The sequence below is a fragment of the Bacillus rossius genome, chromosome 10, assembly GCF_032445375.1.
Source record: "Bacillus rossius redtenbacheri isolate Brsri chromosome 10, Brsri_v3, whole genome shotgun sequence".
In the NCBI taxonomy this organism is placed as follows: domain Eukaryota; kingdom Metazoa; phylum Arthropoda; class Insecta; order Phasmatodea; family Bacillidae; genus Bacillus; species Bacillus rossius.
The window spans coordinates 41013372-41040051 of record NC_086337.1 but is presented as its reverse complement, the minus strand read 5'-3'; the positions used below and the strand labels follow the sequence as shown (position 1 = coordinate 41040051).

At 39.4% G+C, this 26680-nt stretch overlaps 1 protein-coding gene across 3 annotated transcripts in view; it reads right to left on the bottom strand.

Annotated features, from left to right (window-relative positions):
• Window positions 1-26406, bottom strand: part of LOC134536021 (retinol dehydrogenase 13-like) — a 268591-nt gene extending 242185 nt beyond the window's left edge. The window contains exons 1-2 of one of the 3 annotated variants that reach the window (XM_063375521.1): window positions 26332-26406; window positions 25139-25476 (exon numbers count right to left, since the gene is read on the bottom strand). In XM_063375521.1, coding sequence (XP_063231591.1) covers window positions 25139-25186 — 48 coding nt within the window. In that variant the 5' untranslated portion in view covers window positions 25187-25476; window positions 26332-26406. Of the gene's footprint in view, window positions 1-25138; window positions 25860-26331 lie in introns of all 3 variants that reach the window. The other 2 variants (XM_063375520.1, XM_063375526.1) reach the window with 2 other exon arrangements.
• Between the last annotated feature and the right edge of the window lie 274 nt (window positions 26407-26680).

Sequence of the window (26680 nt, the reverse complement as noted above, 5' to 3'; positions counted from 1 at the left end):
ATCACGCGGATATCTTGAGGGTATTTTTTTTTTTTTTAAATTGTATTACTTCTGAAGCTCTGCACACTGTACGTGCGCCCGTATAGTGGGAGCGCTGTGTTAAAATCACGTACGGACTTGTAACTGGAACAAAAAAAAACGGACAGCGACAACTTCGCAATTTGTTTTATTTACCTAAGTGTCCAAAAAAACTCTTTATTAAAAAAAAATTTCGGCGTTTGTATGGTTTTGATGATTATCAATTAACAAGGACAATAAAAAAAAGTATGATTCCATTGCAAGTTGGCCGAGTAGAACTTTCCTCGTCTCGCTACGCAACGCAAAAAAAAAATCCGTGCGTGTTATTTGTTTGTTATTTATTGGTGCAGGAATGTTTTTTTTTTTTTGCGTTGCAATTTCCACATTAACATTCTGTTACCAACGCGCGGCGTTTGGCCGAGTGCAGTTACCGTGCCCACAAAAAATAATGAAGCAGGGCATGAAAACGAATGGAATTAACATTCGCATGTATTCGTGATTGGTTGACGTCGTCAGCGAAGCGAAGCTTGATCTCTCGGCTGTTGCTTCGGCGTCTCCCGTCCTGGCTGCGTGTGGCGTGACGGCGTTGAAAAGGGATTGTGGGGGGGGGGGGGGGTGGAGGTCTTCCGCACACCTGGCGGTCGGGTCGCGGCGAACTGACACGTGTCAACTGTTCAGGAGCGCGCACACGTGTTCGTGACGGCCAGACGTGTCGCCGCGACACAAAGAAGGTGGTCGCAGCTGCACACGCGGCCAGCTGGCCTCCGATGACGTCATTCATAATTACAAAATAAAAAAAAAATAAAAAACATTGCGCGCGTGGAGTCCACGCACGACAGAAGTGAAACTCCTTGCTTTCTAGGTACAGATACAGATAAATTATTTTCATTATCGATCAAACTATCCACACAAAATATGTATGATACTTTAAAGTTAATTGCACAAATCAATAACCCTTTTACCACGCGAATAAATAAATTGTATATACTTTAAGTAACATGAAAGAAATATGGTAGCGTCAATCGTTAGCCGTTACGGAAACTTGAGGAGTCGACAAACATAAGCAGTTTTACGAGAATTATGTAGAATCACTTCTGCGTCATTTCTACCGTTCACCTGCTGACTCCCCTTCCGGCCGTTAGAACTAGCATACAGCATGCTACACTACTTAACTATCTCCCCCCTTCCTTTCCGTCTTACCAGTCGACCGTTAGTGCATGAGTTGGAGTGACGTCGCTCGAAAATTGTAGCCCCCTCAGCAAAGACTTATCACGTCACTAATATAATATTGCCAATTTTTTTTTGCACTTGGCTACAATGCACTAAAAAAACAGGAAATTTATCACTCATAAAGTGAAGATTATGTGTGAGTGCATCTAATTACTTTTAACTACGTACTTGCCTACTACTTCCATTCTGCGCAGACTCGCATGCACTCTACTTTTCTGTATTCACTATATGGAATTTGTACATCCCAAGAGAGGTAATAAGTGTCAGCCACCTGACCTGTGGCTGGATTCACAACTGAAATACATTACAGTAACGTGTGCACTAGATATGGCCGCCATGTTCTCGAACCTACTGGTTCACAAGCATGGCTTAGGGCGGTCGTGTGCGTGGGAGAGAGGTCGTGCGAATTGGAGGGAAACTAATATATATATTATATTTTTTGTAACGGACGCTTGGCGCGACAGCCAATGAGAGAAGATCAGGGTGGCTTATTGACGGGTGTTGGGAATGTTTGTTGTTATCTTTCATAAATGGTTGCACGAAAATGTCGATGTAGCTTATGTAATAACTGCTTTTAATTTTGCCAGTTAACAGCGAAACGTAACCAGGAATAAATACCACTTAAATAAAGCTAAAATATGTTAAGAGGTTGTTATTGTTCACTATATATTAAGACCTAAATTAATTTATATATTGAAAAACTGTTTTCATAGGTTTCAGATATTATTTTTTTATTGAGAAACGTTAAGAATATATGTCGGATTAATCGAAATTTTTCCTTGGTGAAAATTAACTCATAACAATTCTATTATGAACACATTTCACACAGGTCGTGTACATGTATGCATAGCGTATAATATAATTAATTTAGCGCAAAATGGTCCACTCTTCTGTTTTGTCGTAAATGCTGCTGTTCGAAGTCGATGAATGGAATATATTTTTTAACTCCGCCAGCTATGGTAGTCCAAATGTTAGAACCTATAATTAATAATTTATGGATTCAAACGAAAAAAAAAAGAACTTTTAAATGTACCTACATTAAAATTATTTCATGGAGACAGCTTTTGTTATTGCATATCGTTGAATAGAGACTGTAAATACTTAATTGGATTGAAAGTGAATGGGTTGGTTTTCATTTCCAGTCAGTTGAAAATCTGTCAGGACAGGAGGAAAAATAAATAAAATTTCAATGAATGTTGGAAATGTTTCGTTCGTGTAATTGAATAAACTCCGGTCCAATATCCATTTTCCAACATCACAATCAACTACCGACTATATATAAGTATTTTTTTTTGAAGCTGGTAATTACCGATTTTTTGAACGATTAAATGATGTTTCGTACAGTTATTACTATTTTTTTATTTTTGTTATATTTTGAACCTGTCTGGTCATTGGCGGTTTCATCGCGACGCTTGAGGGCGAGGCACTAATGCTTCCCGCCTGGGCATTAGTTGCCATGACACATTTGACACAGCTGTTCCGCGCGCGGCGTTTGACTGCACGCGTGACTGAGGCGCACAATGACCGCCGCGGGGGCATATTCCGACATGCATCAGCAACGCTTCCCGCCGAGCTTCGTGCAGATGTGTTCCGACATTCGCGTGCGGTCAACGCTTGCGTCTCACGAGCCGTGTTTATTATTTCATTCTTCTTTTTTTTTATGCGTAACATCGTTTGGTAGGAGTTGTTTCGTGAACGCGACGGAGGTCGCGCATGAATGAATACAACCGTCAACCGTGCGACCACGGTGCTGCCATTTGTGGCGGATGGAGCGTACCAAAGTTCGCAAATACAAATGGAAACTTTATAGTATATACTGATTAAGGAATTTTTAACAGTATGGGCAGTATTTTAATAAAAAAAATCCGAAGTCGAAAATCAGGTCCAGAGCTGGGGGTTTAGTATTATTTTTTTTTACAAAGAGTTTTCGCTTTTGTCGGAGCCGTTTCATTACATAGTTTAAAATTTCGCTCTGCAAATCGAATGATTCGATAGTCGACGTAGCTGCTCCGGCTGCAAATTCTAGCGGCGGGTGCGGAAACTACGTGTGATCCGCGTCAATAAATGTAGTTGAAAACACAATTTGCGTACATATTTATCACGCTCAGCACCATCATTTCGGTAAAAACATAGATTTATGACTCGGAATGAATATGTTTTGGAAACGATACGACATATTTTACATTTTTAAAGACATTTTAACCAAAACGAAGCTACTAAATTCATGTTATGAAAGTTTCTCAAATGCTGGAAGATTTATTGAAATATTTTATCAACCTAAGTTAATACGGAATAAAATAAATTTATATAAATAGTGAAGAATAATTTTTTTTGACGTGACAACGTCTATTCTTAAAAAAAATTTTACTTTTACGCAGAAAAATCCTTTGGCTCTTTATAACAAAAGCTGCATGTAAAAAAAAATATATAATCAAAAGTATGTGAGTAGAAATAACATGGTCAATGGATGTAATCTTATCATGAAGCGATTCCATGCGTGGCGATGAGTAAATATTTAACTTTTAACTTTTTCCAGGAAATGGTTACTGCGATGGTAGATTAAAAAGGACGATGTAAAAGGTTTGCTCGCATTCTCGGAAATGAAGCTCAGCTGATCAAACGGAACTTCAATTAGGGTACGTACTGTCTGAGTTTGAACGATGTTGTGTGTGTTTGTGGGGTGGGGGGGGGGGGGGGAAAGCTTTTGAGTCTCCGCAGGGACGAATGAGACGGCGCACAAAGGACTAGTCCTCCTCCTCGCTTGAACACCGACGGGAATAGATCGATGTCCCTGTGTCATTTAGGGCTTTAGTCCAAGAAGACCGCTGCGAGGAAGGGGAAGGGAAAGGTGCCGTATGATTCTGGGCGGCAAGGGTTTTAAGCAAGTCACAGCTGACCCCCCCCCCCCCTCCTATACTCCCGGTGGCGCTGGAGAAACGTTAGAACCTCATTTTCCCTTGCGGAATATGACCCGGGTCACGACCAGGGGCGTTTATTACCTCGCGTGAATCGGCTGCGACAGACGGTTCCGAAATTCCTCCTCCCCACCCCGTATTTCATTCGCTACCGCAGCGCTGGTGCGATCCGCTACAGGAGCGGAGGTTTTCGCCAGCATTATTCAACTCGCACTTTATTAGCGGTCGCCGAGTTACCGGCCCGAAGGACGGGAGAAACGCGGCGAAATCGGAAATGGGGGGGCTCCCGGAGTGTTTCCGGCTGCCGTTGATTCATGACCTCAAACGTTCTCGACATAACGTGAAGTAATCCTCCTCGCGCGCCGTAGATTCTCGTCCGAACCTAAATGCGGTTGGTTTTGCAAACGAAAGCACGTAGTTGAAATTTCGCAGACTTTTGGCGTGATGATGATGATTCTGCAACGGTCTACCGTTGCCTTTCGCAATTATGGAGGTGAAATGACGCCACGTCACCCAGTCCCAACTTTGGGTAGAGTAAATTTTTTTTGCACAAGTGGAAAATCCCTACCCCGACCAGAAATGTAATTAAATTATGAGCATGTCAGGGTTTGTATAAAATGTTCCCTAATCTTTCATACATAGTTAAATAGTATGTAACATTTAACGACGATTTACAGCGTGGACCTGCTAATATAACTGGGAATAATTCAACTATCATAAAAATTACTCCAGTTTACATTAATAAGTATCCAAAGCAAAGCCCTATTTTTCTTCACATAAATTTGACTCAGGATTCGTTAACCATAATGGTCGAGGTTTAACCATCTTAAACTATAAAACCGAATTCCTTAGTGCTGGATGTCATCTATACTATTATGAAACTGTAACAGAAGTTGTGTCTGTCTTTGTTTGTTTGTTCCAGCATTAGGAAAAAACTACTGGACCGAGTTTGATGAAGCAATTTGTGTTTAGAAGCTTACGGTTGGATGTAAAAACTGGTATAAATATTTTTTTTTCTTACTACGGTGACTGGAGCTTGACATATAACAATAAAACCACTTTTTTTTTCACCACTTGGTGGAGCTGTCATATACAATCAAGAATAAAAGATTAAAAATAAAAATATATATTCGAAAGAATCCCCAAAAATATCACCTGCCCAATAATTGGTTTAGCAGTAACGAAAATTACAACCAATATACAGGTCTTCGTTTGAAATGTAACACATTAACGTTCTGTTCCCAAGAATTTCTGCATACAACAATACCAATAGATCAAAACGCTTAAACTCTTAAACGGTTAAAACGCACTATTGTTTGGTTATTCGAGAAGTTACAATAGTAGCAATGTTTTTCACGGCATGTATCACCTTATATTATATTATTTTTGAGATTATATCTATAGTTACGAACTAAATCTTTTATGCACCTGACATTTTATTGTGTTCATTTCGTTAGAATTTTTTTTTTTGACGTGACAACGTCTAATAAATCAGCTGCACGCACGAAAAAGTGTCCCGTTACGCACATTGTACCGTTACGCTGTGTCCCGTTACGCTCATTGTACGCTTGCGCCGCATCTATCTCTCTTCCACTCAATTGGAACAACCATCGATTTGACTTTTTCGAGGCACATTAAACATGAAACACTCCCATTCGTTTCCTGCTTTTCCTATCATCGTCCTATCCTTAACAGAATAACACAGATTGGAAGAAGTTAAATAGCAAACATGTATAAAAGTTATAGTTAAAATAATCTGTTCGTTAAAGTAATAAACATATTTGAATTAATGAGTGCAAATAAAAGTAAATTTATCAATTAAATTGTAGATTTCATTTCACTCCTTCTTTGTAACCACACAAAATAGTGATAATTCAATTAAAATGATTCAATGTTATTCATAAAAGTATGCAATCATTTCATCAATGTTTTGTTATGACGTCACGTTAAACTATCGTCCGTAAACCGACTTTATAGACAACCAATTTTTTGGAATTAAACAAATTGTTTACACATCTCTTGCAATGGTAAGCTATTAGCGACACCCTGAGATCGCGCCAGAGAAGCCGCGGGCTGTTAGCTAGTGTACGATAAGAGTCTACGTGCCGTCCCTAAAAAAATCTCGGCCCTTTGTGGACGAGTCTTCGGCAAGGACCCAACGCCGTCTTATCGCCCTTCTCCAGCGAGGGAGTTGTCTCGCCCTCGCAGTTTCCGGCTCTCGAGGCGAGCTGTCGCCCCCCCCCCCCCCTTACGGCCACTCAGCTGCTCAGACACCGCAGTGGCTTTAAGGCCCTGTCACACCGCCGAATAGTTGTCTCTAACACACTGACAATAGCGTTGGAAAGAGAAGTATCGGAAAGGAAATGCCCTCAAAATTTTCTCCATCAAATATTTTGGTCACACCATTAAAATTTATTTTTAATCAGAGGTACCTCAAACTTTTCAATTTTGATTTCAATTGACTTTTTTTTATAGCTTGTTATGCTATTTGCTACATAATCAAATAAATGTTTAGTGTTTTCTTTAAATTAGATAAACATAATTTTTTTCGCACACGACATTCATATCAACATTATTTTCGTTGTTTCACAACCTCTTTAATCGTCCATGTGTTCTACACCATTTAAAAAATTTTCGTTGTGGCGATTTTGATTGGCCTATTGCATTCCAACATCCGCGATGTTTTATAGAACACGTCCTATAAGTACGCAAAACATTTGATGGTAACTCAAGCCATATAACTTGTCAAAAAAACATGGTTGCGATAGTGATGTTGTCGGTGACGTCACAACCCTCCAGATTTTTTTTGACACAGCATATTTGGAAGGTGTTGGAAGCAGGGCCGCAACTAAAGTCTCTGGCACCCGGGGCATGAATGGATTCATGCGCCCCCCCCCCCCCCCTCTTTTTTTGCACATACCACACCAATAAAGCGGGGGGTCCGGGGGCCCTTCCACGGAAAAATGGTGCTATTTAAGCATTTTCCATACCTACATGTAACAGTTTCTGTGCTACTGTAACTTCCATGCATGAACCCACTATGTCCATAAAGTAGTCCGTATAATCACTAGACTTGTTAATTAAATATGTTGAGACGTTATATTGTAAATCAGATTAAACATTCCTGGCATGCAAGTTAAAATACTTTTTACCAGTACCAGTTGTAGTAGGAATTACAATGCAAGCGATTTCGGCGCCCCCACAGCTTTGCGCCCGGGGCTTATGCCCCGCTTGCCCCCCCTTAGTTGCGGCCCTGGTTGGAAGGGAAAATTTGAAGGTGTGGCAGGGCCTTTATTCAACAACGCGACAGGGCGTACTGTAGTCGCGGCGAGTTGCTGGCCTCGTAGTCCGACTACCAACCTTCCGCTGCGTCTAATGGACCGGTTTCGGTGCTGACGAATAAATTTTACTGACTTGCTGCGGGGCTGTAGTCGCAACTCGAACCAGCGCAATGCCGAGTGCAATTAGCAAAAAAAAAAAAAAAAAAAAAAATAGGGTTGTGGCTGTGTCATGGACACGGCCGTGTCTTTGTACGTGAATACGCTTTTTGACGCGTATAGGCCGACATTATATATTTTTAACCGACTTCAAAAAAGGAGGAGGTTATATGTTCGACTGTATGTAGGTATTTTTTTTTGTATGTTCACCGATTTCTCTGTCAATTGTGGATCGATTTTCGAAATTATATTTTTGTTTGAAAGGGTGGTCCCATTGTCACCAAGTCATAATCTGAAGCGGGTATCACATGTAAATCGAGGGAAATCCTGACATTTTATAGGAGTGTACACTGTGTTTTTGATCATATTTTCTTTTAATTTTAACATCATATATATTCACTGTAAAACTATTTTACACTAATGTTTTACACATGCAATCGATTGATTCTGACGAGAGCTGACGATTGAAACTCAAACGAACGTCGTAGCATCTCCGAGTCAAAAGTTATACACTAAATGGAAATCTCGAAACGCAGCAAAGTGACCTCAAAATGGCGGCGCTTCCCCCCTCCACCGCGCGCGATGCGTCACAGTCCTCACTTCGCGTAACGAATTCTTTGAACCTTTAGCTATCCAGTGGTGTAATTAAATTTCGGATGTAGATGATAGATATGTAACTGCAACACCAAACTGTATCCCCCCGATTTTGTTATCATCCATTTTTTTAAAATTGTCTCCCACTATGGAAGCAATTTTAAAGACGTATTCACGTCAAAAAAAAACAATGTTTGGAGCAAACAGAGGAACGAGATTCGGGTCCTAGCCGTGACCACCAGAGGCTACAGAGCCCGAAGCCTTGTCAGAGCGGAAGCTGAGGACTTATCGCTCGTTCGTTGCGAGTCGAGTCACGAGCTCGCTGTGTCGCGGGCCGATCCCTGGGCGGTGACAAGGGAAAAAAAAAAAAGAATGGGGTCCGCTAACGTCATCGATTTTTTTTTCTCTCCAGGGGCCCTCGCGCGTCAGCTCGTTATGGCCGCTGCTGCGGTCCGAAATTCTGATATTCCATTCGACCTCCTGGACACGAGCTGGTGACGCGCAGAATCGCCGAGAGAAAAAAAAAAATCGATGGATCGACTATCGAAATATCGATTTCCTCCTCCCTTCCTCCGCCCTATGCACGGCATCTTTTTGTGGTGGTCAGTGTTTAAAGTCACTAAATGAAATACATAAACTTTAAATACTGCCAATATATTATTTTTTTTGCGAACGACACAAAGGTTTAATACAATTGATTATTTTTGGCATAAGCCATTGCAGTTTTGCGTTTTTTTTTGTCATGGGAAAAATTCAAGAATGCAAAAAAAGAAATAAAAATAAAAAATTGCAGAGGATAAGCCAAAATCAGTGATGTCTAACAGATGGACCAACGATGAAACATAAACAGGTACTATGGACATTACAATGACGACAATCCAAAAAATAAAAGTTCATCCGTGCTGTCATCGTTGTGTTGTTCATAATACTTACCTGTTTAGTTTTCATCATTGAGTCCACTTCTTCGAAATCAGCTGATTTAGGCTTATTCTCTAAGAATTTATGTTTTCATTTTCATTTATTATTTTGCATTCTTGAATTTTTTCATTGACTCACAGTGCAAAACTGCAATGGCTATTGTCCAAAAATTTGTAATAAATCAAAATTTCACATTGCATGACTGTACGTCGAGGTGACGGCCAGGCGTTAAGCTGAGGTTAAAAACAGCTACGAACTGGCAATGGCGAACCGTTTAAATCGGTAATAAGAAACTTCTACGAATAAACATCAAATTAAGTTAAAATATTGGAAATTGAGACTGCTTTTAAGTTTTAGATTCCGGTAGCACCTCGCGTATTTGGGTTTCCTTGGTGCAACATGTAACAAAATATTATATATATATATATATATATATATATATATATATATATATATATAGTTGATGTGCAACATCTTAGCTCTCGGTGTACTGCATTTGGTTGAAGTAATTTAGTGAATGAAACAGAAGTCGGATGTAACGGAAATTTGCTACCTAGATGCTGTCATCTGTGGCGGTTGGCGCGAACCAAAGTTAACAAAGAAAAAAAAAAACTTTATAGTTTCAATTGTTAAATGAATATTTACACGATGAGCGGTGTTTTAATAAAATTCCTTGTCGAAAATCAAATCCAAAGCCGGGGTTTAGTTTTTTTTTTTTCAAGTCGTTTTCGCTTCTGTCGGACCCGTTTCATTATAAAGGCCTAGTTTAGATATTTCGGTCTGCAAATTGACTGATTCGATAGTCGACGTAGCTGCTCCAGTAGCGAATTCTAGCTGTAACTACACGTGATTCGCGCCCCTAAATTTAGTTGGAAACGAATTTGCGTACATTTGTCACGCTCGGAATTACTTTTTTTTTTTTTTAATTCCTTCGTCAAATTTCGTGACCAAGTTTTGTATTATAAGTGTATTTGAAACATGAGAACACATGAATTTGATATTTTCTTTACCGGAGTTAAATGTTGCACATCTCTGGCGAGTACTAAAAGACTCGCTCATATATATATTTTCATGCTCCTGACTGTTGGCCAGTGGCGTAGCCAGGATTGGTTTATGGGGGGGGGGGGGGTGTTAAGAAGCATCCCCCCCCGTAATAAAGACCCCCGGGAAAATTTGGATTTTAAGGTGTAAAATAGTGCTATTTTAGCAGTTTTCGGTAATTAAATTTAAATATTGTATGGTAAAAATTTTATTAATTTCAATATGAAATTTGTTTGAGTGATGAATAAGAAATTAATTAAAGATTTGGTGCTAAAGGGGGGGGGATTTGAACCCCTAACCCCCCCCCCCCTGGCTACGCCACTGCTTGTGACAATGTGGAAGCGGAGTCTTACAGCAGGTGATTTAGATGAACAAATTCAATTGCAGACAAATAAATTTGAAGCGATGAAGAAAATAAAAAAAAATTAGCTTTACGAAGCGAAGTTGCAAAATGGTAACACAATAGAAAAACTCAATCCATAGGACACGTGCTCTTATACCGATTTGGCCATGCTTATCTGGGGGTTTGTACAGTTTCCACAAACCCTTACAGCCAAATACTAGGTGGGATCTACACTACAGGCAACGGCGGATTCTCAATGAATTTTCTGGATTTGTGATGTTGAGGTTATCCGTCTCTAAAAGCCCCCCCCCCCCCCCCCCACCCCTTTTCAGCGAGATATCAAGCCCAATTAAAATTATTTATCTTTAATGAAAATAGTTTAGGACTTTAAGCAGGACGATACCAACAAGCAGGAGAAGATGTTTTAGGGACGAAAACTGGAAAGCCGGAGTAATATCCATGTTACGAGGAAAGGGATGTAGCTAGGATCATATATCCAACCAACTAACAGAAAGAGGAATAAGAAAATATAATTATTCTCTCCAGTTTCACGATAGTGATGCTTCTCGTGCCCCAGATAACAATTTTACCCGGGCGAACCGCACTTAAGTGGATTTGTCTGATATTAAATTTCATGGTCAGGACTTAGTAGGTATTATTACTCACAAGATCAAACAGTAATACATACTCTTACTGGTTTTATTTTTTCATCCGTACGTGATTTCCAATTTAAAACACTTTTCATAGCCCTAACTCTGTTTTTTTACAGAAATAAGTACATTGAAAATATTTATCAAGGTTTTGTAACAGTGTGCTTCTCATTGCTTGTGCCGAACGCTAGTGGCTCTGGCCATTAATTTTACTATTGACAAAAAGCAAATAAGGTAGAGGAATGTAAATAACATTTATTTAGCACCATATCTTTAAACTTTATAGCATAGCCTCAGAGTGATAAATCCCAATTAAATCCATATAAATTCGACTTTAACAAAATGGATAACTTTTCATTGTTTTTATATTCACAGAAAGTATGCCCTAGTCATGCGCAAAACTGAGAAAGCACCAGTAAGTTGAAAGAAACTGAGGAAAAATAGAAAATCCAGGAAAAAAACTGGAGACCTTTAAAATTCTCCTTATTACCAGGCGAAAGTCTAGACTGCCTATGTCTGTACAATAATGACACTTGTCATTACCACTGTGTTAGGTAATTTGACCATATGCAGCTCAAAAAAGAGAGAGAGAGAGTGAGTTAACTGTGGCAGCAGCGAATGAATACCTGAGTCGAACTCGATTAAGTAAACGTTTGCCCATTTTAAATTGACACTCGAAAATAAAGCAAATTTCGCAGGTAGGAAGTGATAGGGTTTCTTACAGTCGAAGTTGGAGATAGGCGCAACAATGCAAGAGGTGCATGCAGTGATGAGTACCTAAGGTTTATGTTCAACAAGCTACATATCAGTAGAACAAATCATAGAATACCGTAACGCACAATAGTGTGCGAGATGTTGAAGGTCACATCTGGTCAAATACGATCTATGATAACAAGATTTGACATTTCCTGGAAACGATCCTGAGATGTATCTAGTAATCGACATCTGTTTTTCGCGGGAGCTGATTTATAAATCTGTACTTTGGAGACATAAGATACCATTTTACAAAAATAAAATTCCATGATAGCAATTTTAAATAATTTTAACCAGTGCTTCACTTTTGTACTAAAATATTTTTAACTCAAGAACCTGAATTTTTGACGTATCGTAGATCTTAGTGTTGTATGCCTCTAGAAAGAACGTAAAATAGTTGGTCAAGTTTGAGGTTAAAAGTGGACATAGTGTCTTATGCCTCCAAGGTACAGAAATATCCGTATCTGTCCACGGCGACCCTGAAAATTTTCATGACCGTCATTTCCATACTAATGGGACTCTTCTTGCAGTCTCCCACGACCGTTCTTGAGACATAATCAAAAGTCTTCGAGGACTCTTTCTCTCAAGTCGATCGGACAGAATCATCTGCGGATAGTTTCCAACTTGTGATTTATGTATGGAAGATTCGTGGGTCGTGGGAGGAGAAACAAAAAGAATCTCCGTCGCCGCAGCTGGACTTGGGAAGCGTACAGTTCTTCAGCAGAAGAGATGTAGTAGTTTAACGAGCTGGATTTACTGACGTGTACTACCGTTAACGGCTGAATCCACCAACACGAGCTCCCCAGAACCGTAGGGAAATGGACACGCCATTCCATCGCAACTTTGAGGTGTTCGAGGAGGAGCTACAATGAGAGGCTGCGGCGACCCATCCCAGAATCATTGCCACCCATTACCTGCCTGGCTAACCCTGCTGTTGACTCAAAGGAATCCCCATATTACGAGTACACGTGACACTTAACCAAGTCTAGCACATCTTTGGGGCCCCTCAGAAAATCCATAGAGCCTGTGATATGACCAAGGGGAAGCGTGCAAGATGAATAAGGCTGATGTCGGAGGAAAAGAAGAAAGGAGGAAAGGGAGTTGATTCGTGGGAGGAAGACGCAAGCGCCGCAGAAGCACCACCCAATCCACCCAAAAGTACAGTCCTAGGCCCAAGGTGATGAAGACTCCCTTCCTTCCCTGGAAGTGCTAGAGTTAGGGGGTGGAATGCCTCGAACCAATGACCTCGCATGTCTGCACGACTGGCCCACAGATGAATCGAGGGTCGCAGAATATCCAATAACTCTGTCGAACTCCGAAATGGAATTCCCCACGCGTTTACGGCGGGGGGGATCAGCTCGCGTCTCCGAATGCACTCGGTTGAATACCGTATGGAGGTAATGGTAGTGTTAATGGCAGATTGCATTGTAAGTCCGACGAAACTCGGCTGTGAACACAACGACACTCAGTTGTGAACACAGGCCCTCTAAAAAAACGGACTCGTAACATTATAAAAGAGTTTCCAAAAAAGTTATTGCACGATTTCAGTGAATGTAATAGTAAATGATATAATTTAGGCGCGGTTTCTGCATTTTGCTGTTCTTTCTGCCATGATGAAGGATAGAGGTTTATTTTAACTTGCCATTCTATTTAAAAGAAATAATATATAACTTAGTATAGAATTGGGAGCTATCATATCGTAAGTAAATATTAAGTTAAAAGAGGTTGGCAGATTTGGACTAGTACACAAAGTGTCTCATTTTACAAACGCTTTAAATTAACTTCGGAACACGGAACTACTCGCAACGAAAATTTCTCAGTTGTGATGTTATCAATTTGCGCTCTGTCACATATCTGTATTCTGGGTAACATTTAGCAGTCTAAAATTGAAAACTTTGATTACGAACATCATTATATTTTAAATAAAAAATAATAATTTTGTTGACTTAACTTAAATGTAAAATCCAAAATATTTAATGTGTCTTTTTTAAATGTGATATTTTTAACTTTTTCAAAAAATAATCTACAAAAACGGAGAGAACTTCACTTCCCCTCATAAATCCTGTAAGATTGTTGTTTACTCCAAATAAAAATATTAAATCAGGTAATGTCTTTTTGACCATTCTAATTCAAACAGCCTTCGCTCCAGGTATCAGTGCCAAACACAGTGCTTGATCGGGATTGATCGTCTTCTCAGTTCTGCCAGAGACGGGATGGTGGGTGGCAGAATGATAAGAGGGGAGGGGTAGAGAGAGAGAGAGAGAGAGAGAGAGAGAGAGAGAGAGAGAGTTCGCGAATACACGGTTGGTTCGTATCAGCTGTCACCTACGGCGCCGCATGTCTCGCCCCGAAACTTCGTCAGGGACCATCCCCCTTCTCCTCCCTCCTTCCCAACCCTCTGCGACCCTTTCCTCATCACTCCTTCCAACTCAGCCACCCTCGAATTATAATTCGATTAGTCGGGACGCCCCAACAGACGGTCCTTCCCCTTCTCCCAATCCACCAACTACTCGACTTGTCCCTCACACCTGCTGCAATCAGACGTGTTCACGCTCGGTATTGAGATTAATGAATTTTCGTTTAAGGACACAAATCAGCTCCACCCCCACCCCCCAAGCACTACCTAATCCCCAACCAACTTGCTGGACGTATTCAGTTGTTTTAAACTTCAGCCAATTCCTTTAAAAAACACACACACACACCCTTACACCAACGCAAGGAACATAAGTGGCTGCCGTTTAGCTGCCCGCGGTTTGTCAACAAGTGAAAATGCTTTAAAGGTTTATGCCCGGAACCAGAATTCTCAGAGGTCACACAAAGAGAACTCCGACATTAGCTACCTTAAACCTTGCTCCAACTAATCTCTAATCGCAATCAATGGTAACTGTACTTGTAAAAAAAAAGTTACTTTAAAATAAAGGAATTATGAAAATTCGCGTTACGTCTCTGAGTTTACCTCTTATAAAACAATAATATACATTGAAAAGCCACATATTTGCTGCCCATTTCGTCAGAATTTTTTTTTTTTGCGTAAATTACTTTGTTTTATGTCGCTTTTCTTTTAAATGAATAAAACAATTTTTAAACCTTTTTTTGAGCTAAAACATTATCTGAGCTTTCATAATATCAATTATATATATATATATTTTTTTTCATTTTCTCTGAAAAAATTAAAAGTTTTATTAATTTACTTTCCTGGCTTCAAGTTAGAAATCTTTACTGATATTGGATTGAAGAATTCTAGCTAAATGCATCAAATCAACATTCAATATAACGTGTAAACGTCAGATAAAGACTGTTGGTCAAATTATTTATAAATTGTTATCATATGTTGCAATGCACTTGGCACTAAGATTATTTTATGTGGATCACTGGGAATAATTGTGATTACATTTTGATTACATTTTGATTAAATTTACTTATATTTCCTTATACGCGGCTTATGTTTGCAACTTAATAAGGTGATGGTCTTTATACCAACATTAGATTTCGTCTAAGGATGACAGCTTCTAAGAGCATTGATTTGTGAGTACTTTATAGCATTTTTCTTATAATGGACACACTAATTTTTGTGCTATGGAGCTTAAAATATGGCAGATGGTACTACTAAACAAATTATACAAAAATTTACAAAACATATTAAGTTAGCGCTTTATGATTTTAACATCTTTAATGAATCCTGCAGATTTCAAACGAATAATTAGTTTGGCTAATATGGCTTCAGAAATGCTTGTTTGCGCCTAGTCAGGTGAAACAAATATATGTACTTTCTTTAAAAATTTATTTCACAATATTATCTAAAGTTCATTAGCCTGAACAACACGAAGTAAAACTACAGTCACAGGCGATACAAGACTGTAATTTAAAAAAAGTAAACAAGCCCATAGTTTTAGACTGCTGTCTAGTTCAAACTTTATTTTAACATTTTATTTCTCAATAAATTCGTAAAACAAGCTAACACATACTGTACCACAGGTGAAGTATTAAATAATTATTTTTTTGTGTCACGTCATGTACTTAATTGGACACAAGTAAGTGTTGTTTTACTCAACGCTTCGTTGTCTTCTTTCCGGATCTGAAAAGTTGCGAACATTGGCGTGGGATCGCTGCGGAAAGGAGATACTTCGGCAGCAAACTTGGGTGCCGTAATCAGCTCATTTCACCCTCTCCAACCCCTCCTCCTCAGCCAACAAGCTGTTGGCCGCTTCGCAGACCTGGCTCCGTGACGCTGCAACCCAACACCGTCATCGGCAACCTCCGCGCGTCCCAAGCCCTCTTCATTAGCGGCCCGGGCGTGCAGTCTGCGCATGCGCGGACAGGAGGGAGAGGGGGAAGAGGACCGGTGGAAGGGGGACGTAGTTAAGCGGATCGCCGGCAGGCGCGCCTCTTGTTTACTCCCCAGCGCTCGCGCTCAGTTGGTGCTGCTCCCCCTTAATTGGACGAGTTGCGTTTAAGGTGAAGGCGAGTGGTCCGATTGCCGCGCATTCGCCGGAGGTGGCGATCGTCGCGGTGTCAAGTTCAACTGACTCGCTAGAACCCACCTGCTCTCTCTCGGTACAGCCTCAGTCACATCCAGCGAGCTTTGTGTTGAACTTCCGTCCCTGGGCGCACGCAGATGATTCTTTTTTTTCCGTTGCACACTAACATTTCACTCTCAATGCACCTAAATAAGTATAACTTAAAAAAAAACTGAAAATAATCACAATACTTGAACCATATTACTACAGTTTTAAGTTGATATACCTTCTAAGAGATGTGCCACAAACTTTTGATTAAAACTTTTTTTTTTTTTTGTAGTTCATGGGGATACCAGCGACCAATCGAAACACAGAGGTGGCAAGCGGATATCTGGAGAAACCGAATGGAAATTACGTGGAAAAATTAAGAAGATATTTAGTAAACTAAAATTTATCAATAAAAACATTTTTTTTCTGCAAAGTTTAATGACCAAACGGGCCTTATTTATAGAATATCCCTCGTATATCCTCTTTACCCAAATGAAGTTTGATTATTTTTCTCAGCCCGAAGCCCGGGCAATATTCAATTCACGTGTGCTCATGTTACAAATGCACTTATAAAACGAAACTTGAACACGAAATTTTATGTATAATTCTTTGATGTAATGCCCAGTGTGATAAATATATGTAAATTGTGTTTTCAGCTAGATTTATTTACGCGAATCATATGTAGTTTCCACACCCACCTCTAGAATTTGCTGCCAGGGCAGTTACGTCGACTATCGATTATTCATTTTTCTGAGCGAAATTTTAAACTCCAATAAAAGCGAAAAAGAATTGAAACAAATACTAAACCCCGATTTGGATCAAATTTTTGACAAGTAAATTTCTTAAAATACTGCTAAACTTGTTAAAATTAAATAAACAGTTAATTCTATAAATATTCCCTATGGGTTTAACGAACTTTCGTTCACGCCATCCGCCACAGATGGCAGCACCATGGTAACACATTTCCGTCCCATGTGACTTTCATTACATTCACGAAATTACTCCCACCAAATGCCGTATACTGTACTGAGAGTCAAGATGGTACACATCGTAAATACAACCTTCTGTGAAAACATCTCGTGATCGAGTGAGTTCAGGTCACATAGAGTGAACGACACCGGCTCAGCTAGTGAAAGCTAGTGAAAGCTAGTGATAAGCTAGTGACGACGGCGTGAGGCCGGGAAACGTTTTCTCGGGGTGCTCCCGTTTCCCCTCGACGACTCATTCCGCCGCTGCTCCGTTTTATTGTTTCACCCCTCACACGCCACTAATGTCCTCGAGACCCATGAGTAGCCTAGACAATTCATCCATTCACACTTGGGTATATCATTGGCGGTCATTTAGGAGACTTGTCTATCTGCAATTACATAATTTTTTTCAATTTAAAATAATCACGGGCAACGCCAATACAACGTTAAGTACGCAAGACAAGTTCGAAAAGTAGTTTGCAATTTTTTGGGACATAATCAATGAAACAAAAAATTTTATTACCGAAATGTACGTAGCATAATTCAGTAAATTGTCATGAAGTATTTTTTTTTTTCAAGTTTTCAATTGGAATATGTTAAAATACATTTTGTAGGTAACATCAGTTTCACGTGAATTATTTCCATTTTTTTTATTAATCACTTTTACTACCCTCATTCCTTCGCAAGTAAAATTTCGATTGTAGATCGAGGGGAGGGGGAAAGTTTTCAAATCCTCCCACCTGCATCCAACCGCCAATAGTTTTTATAGTGTCATATTTCTTGGCGGTACTGAAAACGGACGGAGCCGGTCGTAAAACAAGGGAAAAGTTGTGTCCTCACGTTCAAGTCCGTAAATCTGGGAGTTTTTTTCTATTGAATTCTTTTTTTTCCCCCTCCCAACACCATCCCATCCTCCCTTCCCCCTTACTTTTGCGTAGAAATATTTATCTGCGACAGTTTTCTCATTCTGTTACAAAAATACACCGCCACGACAGTTAAGCCTAACGAGGATTTTATTCAAACACAGGGCGGTAGCCTGGTTTGCGATGAAAATGCAAGCTATCAGCGCAGATATGAGGACAGCCAACATTAAAATTACCATAAAACACGGCGTAAAAAAAATAAGATTCTCCGTTGAAATTCTCATCTGACTTACTCTTGTTGCTAGAGACACAACAGATGTGCAATGCGGTTTGTAGATGTATGAAACAAGATTTAAAAAAAAAATGTTATTGTGGATTTTATTGCGAATGTCACAATAAAACTGCGAAGCGAACTGGATAATTATTTTTTATATTTCTCCCCCAAATAACATCTTGTAGCCTAATTTGCTACATTTTGTTGCTTTAGACCCGATATTTTTTTTTAAAGCTAAATTTTAGGAAAAAGCTAAACAGTGTAGGCTATTTGATTTAGTAAAAATGTGAAAACCTCTAACGAAATTACAAGAGGGCTAGCCTATGCGTTTGATATATTTCGAGTATTCTTTTAGAATTAGTTTTCTTTCGTTTTTTAATTTTTTCTTGTTTTTAATTTATACATATCTGAGAAAAATAGATATATTTAGGTTAATATATTTCTTGTAGCAAAAATAACATGACTAAATCAGTGGTGTAAAACTATCGGTAGCAATTAATGCAATACTGCACATTTACGTTTATAGCGTCAAGTGACTTTTAATTTATGCCTAACCTTAGTATGGATTGTCTTGGTTAAGTTTCCGTGAATTATGTTAGCTGAGCAGGTTGAGGCATGGTAACTTTCTCTTCTCTTGTGACTTGAAGTATTCAATAGACTGCTGTTACGGATGAACATAAATATAAATAATTATTTGAAGTTTCTTGGCTTCTGGGTTATAGCCGCGTCCAGACGAATGTATCCACCGACGTTTCGGTCGACTTTGCAGTTGCCATCGTCAGAACATACTAAGCGAAAGCCTGCGATATTTATTAAATAATTATTTATTAGAAATATTTTTTCGTTGTTACTAAAAATGGGGCATTAAAACCTAGAAGGTTTTTTTGCATACCACATACAAACTTCTCCCTGGCAATTTTTACGCTTGTTTGTGGCTGTTCGAAACATTCATTTAATGACTAAAATCATGCCCGGGGCCAACTATTGTATAGTTATTTACATGAATAATAAAATACAGAACCATTAAACATTTCTCAAAGTTAATCTCCTTCAAATATCTACATTCAGTTTAGAAGGCTGCGAAACTGTGCTCCGGAGTGGGAAATAAACCGAGTATTTTCTGAGTACCTACAATATTAAACAAAAAAAAAATTCGTCTGTAGGGAAATAAAAGCAGTTAATTTTGTTGGCTTTTTTTTAACTATTAAATAAACAAACACAGCGCCAAGACACTCAAGTTTGCTTGGTTAATTAAGAGAAAGGAAATATTTTAGGAGTATTCATTAAATATTTTACTCCAAGCAAAATATTTGTGCAACTAGAGAATGTAATGTTTTTCATCTCTCCGAACGCGTCGGCGGAGAATCGTCCGAATGAAAGCGAGGGAAGTTGGAGAGAGAAATTTCTGGAAGGCGTGGGCAGAGCAGTCAGTGGTAGTTTCCGGACTTGTCTTTCGGCGAAAGAATTCCCTCGGATTTGCTATCACAGCAGGGAAAGAGATAATTGGAAATTTCTTAAATAGCACGCTGGAGGCTATACCGTGATACCAGCCTTTTAACCACACTGCAACTAATATTGTTCGCAGGCTTTCGCGGCCATTGTCTGAAGTAGCATGGCTTCTGGGTTGTAGCCGTGTCCTTGGCGAATAATTCACCGACGTTTCGGTCGACATCACAGTCGCCATCATCAGGGAGCAGTTACCTCTACTGTAGGTTACTGCTTCCTGATGATGACGCCTGCGATGTTTACAGAAACGTCGGTGAATTATTCACCAAGGACACGGTTAAAACTCAGAAGCCAAGCTACTTTACACGGTAACTTTTTCCCTCTTTCAAACAGGCACAGTGTCGCTTCAGTGACTTAGTGAAGACTTAAAATAAAATATAAAATAAAATTTTTTTAAAGTAGTCGTGTAAATATCTTGTAAAGGGATTTTAATTTTAATTTGTGTTTTGACCCACACAGTAAAAAGTAAGCCACTGAAAATATTACAAAATTTTGACTAACGTGCATATTTACAGTAAAGGCGAGCTTTCGTTCTCATTAATATAGTTTTTAGTGAATGCAGAGTGACTCGACAGAAAGTTCTGGAACATAGTACGGTTGGTAAACCCATTCCCCAACTGTGACTTGCAACACACAGTATGATTATTGGTTTTCTAACAATAAAAAAATTAAGTTTTCTGCAAACCCTCTTGACGGAAAAACATTGGCATATCAGTGGTATCTACTACTTTTGAAAACTGTCAAATTTGAGACAGGGTTCCTTGACACAGAATTCAACCCCCTTTTTTTTAATGACACGAAGTTATAAACTATCGCTATAACGAAAAGTCAGAATTCCAAGCCAAATTAATGCAACATAAAAAAATATTAATGTTAATACCATTAAAATATAGCAAGGAAATATTTCACTAGCGATAAAATCATGGTTCTTTGATATTAAGGTGGACTTAAAAGTAAGACAAATTATTTTGTTTGAACGAAACATTTGTCTCGATATAGTTTTCCTTGTTAAAAAGAAAGTTTTTTTTTTGTGCACCGAGTAGCAAATTTGTGAACTGGGATAAGAAGAGGTGTCTGTCATACCAACAGCGTTGACACGTTGCCATGCACCAAGGCCCTGAAACAGTGTTATGATGAACTTTGTACACAACGAGAGTTCTTCAAGAAATCTCAAAGTCAACACATGGAAATGTTTTATACTGGGAGAACAATTCGTTACCACCACAGAGATTTCTGAAGAATGTCATCCTGTGAAATGTTTCTCTGTGACAGTAAAATTTAAAAAAAAAATGATAACTCTGTGTAAAACTGACAAACTGTCTGCTATCGATTAAACATTTTGCTCACAAATAACGTAAACTGTAAATGTTGAACTGATATAATTACTGAAAATAGCTGACACTCAACTGCTGCGACGTAGTTCTGACAGATCAACAGACAAACATTCACTGATAACAGTGCTTTTAACAGTTTCGTAATTATAGTGTAGGGTGGCTAGGCTTAAAAAAATCACAACAAATTTATTTGGACTCAAACATGTAACCATATCACGGTCTAATCCGCAATGGTTTTGTATTCAAATAGTTATTTTTCAGCTAACTGAAAATTAGGAACTAACAGTGTTATTTTTTCTAATAAAACTATTATAAGAATCCTTGTTTTATTTGTCGAAAAAAAATGGTATCATATCTACGATATTATTCAAGTTATTGTGTGGAATAGACATATTGTTTAATTTTGACACCATATCTACAATATTATTGAAAAGATTGTATGAAATATACCGTACTGTTTTACCTCAAGATATGGGACTACAGAACACTCCATTGTTTGGCTAATAGTGAAATAAAATCCTCAAGTCTTCATTTTCAACGGAAGTAAGCTCAGAAGATAACCACATATTTACTCAATGTTTGGATTTTTTTTTTACAACCAGTGTTCCATGTGAATTTAACACGAACCATTTTTTTTTCTTCCACCAAACAGGGTATGAATTAATATGTAGGATTTAAAAACTTTTATTTAAATTTTTAAAAAAATAAATTATAATTTTTTAAACAGTGTGTAAATTAATGATCAGCCGGGTGGAGCGCCCGCAAAATAATTTGCAGCAGCCGGGAAACATGTTGTGCCAGCGCTGCAATGCATCTCTGGTCCTTATTCCACGCCCCCCTTCCCAACCATCCCATCCCCACTCCTAACCCTCACCCTCTTCCCTCCCTTCCCCCGTCGGCCCAGGCCCAAGCAGCGGTTGTAAATTTGCGAGTCCCCGGCTGGCGGCGTCGAAGAGGGGGGGGGGAGGGGGGAGGGGTGGTGGGTGGCGGATGAAGGGGAGGGGTGGAAGCTAGGAGTCGGCCGGGGAGGGGGTGAATAGCTCCTCGTCCGGTCTCTGGCGGGGATCGACCCGGGATTCGCCCGCGGAGGGAGCAAGCCTGCAGGGCGACGATTAAGGCTCGTGCACACACGCCATGTCGATCCTTTTTTTTTTTGCGTTTATTTCGTCATTACTTTTTTTATATTTTTTTTTAAAAAAGGAGCCATTTACAAAATTTTTAACTAGACACGTCCGTTTCATTTTTTTTTCTGCTACAAACATGTTCAAAAGATATTCACTCAGTTTAATACATTAAGTGTAAAAAAAAAAAAGTCGCGCTAGTGATGATAATTACGGAGAATTGCGCGCCTTTTTTTTAACGCCCATTATACCAACTCAAACTACGTATGTGAATATCTGTTGAACATAAATTTGTGGCAGAAAAAAAACAAATGTGAAGGAGGTATCGTGTTATAATTTTGGAAATAGCACTTAAATAAAAGAACTATGAAAAAAAAATCAACCTTCATGCGGATCAGGCCCCAACAGGAGGAATTATTCACATGCACGCGTCCATAATTTTTTTTTGTGTGTATAGTGTTGGAAATAAAACTAATATTGCGCTTTTTCTTTAAAACTGCGCCATACCTCGCTGTAGTTAATTTGATCACATTTGTAACCATAACCAAAATAAAACAAATTAATTTCTCTCTTTAAAAAAATATATTCTGTTTTGATCCAGTCCTTGAGATCCTGTTTCACGAATTTCCATGTAATGTCAAGCTTTGAACTTTTATTATCTAATCTGTAAAGTGATTAACTAAAGGATAAAAAAGGATCACGTTGGAAAACATCTATGGTGTCGACGTTTTGGTTGTCTCAGTTTTTTTAAAACTTTTTCCCCTTGAAATTTGAGATATTTTTTTTAATGTGTCATGACCGGGCTTACATATCATCCTCGTGTTCTTTTAAATTTTGACAGAGACTGAAAACATAACAACAGGTTGAAGTCTAGAGCTGCCAAGATAAAATTACTAATCAAAAGCCACAAAAACAATAATAATTATATCAGTCCATGAAAATAGACGTCAGAAGGTGCCCAAATATAAGAGCTATTTCACGTCAAGCAATTAAATATAATTTAAGAGCTGCATTGAAGGAAGTGGCTATTGCTAAAAAAAAAAAATAAAAATAATGAGCCTATTCCTCAAATACGAATGTATTTTTATATGTATGGCTGAATTTGTCAGATCATACTGATCTCTGGAGGTAAAAGGCGTGAATTTTATTTTACAGTTTAAACGTGGTGGAAGTTAAGGTGAGTGAGTGTTTTCTTCCCGGCGTTTTCCCAGTTTTTCTACGCGAAAGCTCTCAATCGCTTTTTAAGTTTTGATTCATCTTAATGGTGACAATCTCAAAAAGACGTTTGGCCTATATTCACAAAACAGAAGACAAACATTCATTCATTTGTATATAATTTTATCTATCTATACGTTCATCTGGCTTTTTACCTGTCATGGGTGTGACATAACACATAACAAGAAAACGCGCGAATTCGAATGCAAAGTTGTGTCGAAATTTCAAAGCAATCGGTGGAGAGAGATTTCGGAGATTCAAGATTTTGAACGAACACGAACATTTACATATTATTTTTTATTTATATGGGTGATGGCGAGGGACTACCGCCGTAAATATTTGCGCTTTATTTCGGCGATACACGGGAAATTTTCTCCTCTTCCTCTCCCCCCCCCCCCCCCCCCCAAACCCTTGCGCAGCGGCCGGAAGGGTTTTGTTGGCAGCGCTGCGGCGTCGGCGAACTGCAACACGGGCGAGATAATTGCATGTGCGAGCGAGACAGGGCGGGTAGTAATTTTCGACACGCTTCGCCGCCTGGGGATTAATATGCCGTGGCTTGGATGTTCTTGCACGCGCCTCCCACCACGGGGCATGTAGGGGCAAGTCCCACACGAACGCATTCCTCTTCATTTCCCCCCCCCCCCCCCCTCCGCCCCCAATAATTTTTTTATGAAGGCCTATATGCGTCAATAAACGAACAAACAAACAAAACAAAAAATGATTGGAAGTTTTGTATCCAAACTTCGATAGCTCCGAAGCCGTTGTGGTTTGTTAATGTTAATGAAACTGAATGGATTAAGCTTAAGGCCCTTGTGTGCAGAGCTTCTGCAAAAAAAAAAAAAAAAAAAAAAAAAACTCTACATTCTAAAACTGAGTTACTCTATCTGAGTAAGTTATGTTCACGAAAAGTTTTTAAGAAAATATTGAGAGCGAATGATTAGTTTTTCTTCTTCGGTATTTCGTTTTTAGACTTTACATAGTTTTAGAAGAGAGAAAAATGGATAAAAAAAAAAAGCTTGTTTTCAGAATAATAATTTTTTTAGGCATAAATAATCCTGTACAGATTCTTGAAAGCATTCAAGTGACTTGCATCACACCATTATCTTCGTTTTCCTCTCCATGTAATGTTACGGTTACCGCTAAAATCTCACAGTTTCCCTGTGCACGACGAGAAGACTGCGCGCCGGTTCAGAGCCTTGCGCTTAGAGGCGATACCGCGCTAAGAGCACCGGAGAGCGCCGTACTTACTTATCATCCCGCCTCACGAGCACAGATGCATCCCTGACGGGGCGGGAACCCACAACGTCCCGTCTTGCAAGGTCATCGGACACGACGAGTGTACCTCGAGGCGCTTCGTCCAAGTCTTGTCACATCTCCGGGTAGGTACCCCTCGGGGAACCCAGAGATCCCGTGATCCGACACAAATGTACATTCAACTTCTACTGAAGCTTACCGGGCCAGTACTGGATCCATATCGCCGCTCCCTGCGTCCGCCCGCCATCGGAATTTTGAAGGGGGGAGGGGGGGGGGTGGCGGGGAGAGGTAGTGTCTCCTCTGCACCTGCTGGCGACGGCCCCCGACACCACGGGTTGACAAGGCACCATCTGCCGCGGGTGTCAGATCCCACGACTCGAAACACCGCCGCGCTTCAACCAGTGCCTTCGGACGTCTCGCACGCAGACACGGCGTAACATATAACCTCGGTGACGAGCACATTCACGACGCGTTTCTCGTGTTGCAAATAATACACTTTTAGATACGAGACTCGGACGTGAAATTTCACGTAGAACGCTGTAAAATAAAGCCGAGGGTGAAAAAACAATAGCGTTTTCAACCTACATTTTCTTGACGCAAAATCACACATCCGCTAGAATTCGTTTACGGAGCAGCTACGTCAACTATAGAATCATTCGATTTGCACAGCGAAATTTTAAGCTATACAATGAAATGGCTCCGATAAAAGCGATAAAGACTTGAAAAACAAATACTGATTTTCGACTAGAAATTTCATTCAAATACTTCATATATTGTTAAAATTCATTAAATAGTTTACTATATAATGTTTCAATATGGCTTTGTGAATAATTATGGTTCGCGCCCTCTGCCACAGATGGCAGCACCGTGGTTACACGTTCCCGTTCCGCGCGACTTACGCCACATTCGCGAAATCACGCCTACAAAATGCCGTATGGCGAAAGCTTAAGGTGGGTCTACACTGTGTAACAAAACAAGTTATAAAATGTTATATTACAAAGTTATACAACATGTTACAAAATGAAAAGAATGAAAATTATATTACAAGTTACACAACAAAGTTATATAACTTGTTATGAAAACGTGAAGAAAAATGTTATATAACACCATGTTTTATAACAAAATAAGTGTTATAAAACAAGTTATATGTTTCCCATGCAGTGTCGGTAAAGATCAAAGGAAGTTAAATAACTTGTTGTATAACATGTTGGCCGTTTGTCCACACTGGTATACATATTTAAAAACATGTAACATGTTATGAAACAAGTTGTATTACTTGTTATATAACTTATTATATAACTTGTTATGTAACATGTTATGAAACAAGTTGTATAACTTGTTGTATAACATGTTACAAATATAACATGTTTTTGTTATATAGTGTAGACCCACCTTTAGATGTTACACATCAAAAAACGTTCTTGGCGCGGTTACGAAGCAACGCAGCAACGCAGCAACGCACGACTGGCTGAGAAGGGCACCGATCCAACCCTGGGCAATCAGCGGGGCGACAGTTTCCGTCAGTCAAATGGGGCCACGCCAGCCAGAAGGCGAGGCCTGCACAGTCCAGGGAGGATACCACACGAGGAGAGGCCACGTTGGTTGAGGCGACCCTCGGGTTATATTCCCAGCGAACCAACGTAATCTTTGCAAGTGGGGAAAAGTGTTGGAACATTGTCGCCATCGTGTTTTGTCGAATTACTCCTTCCTTCCCTTTTTCATGAATTCAGTCAGTGCCCCA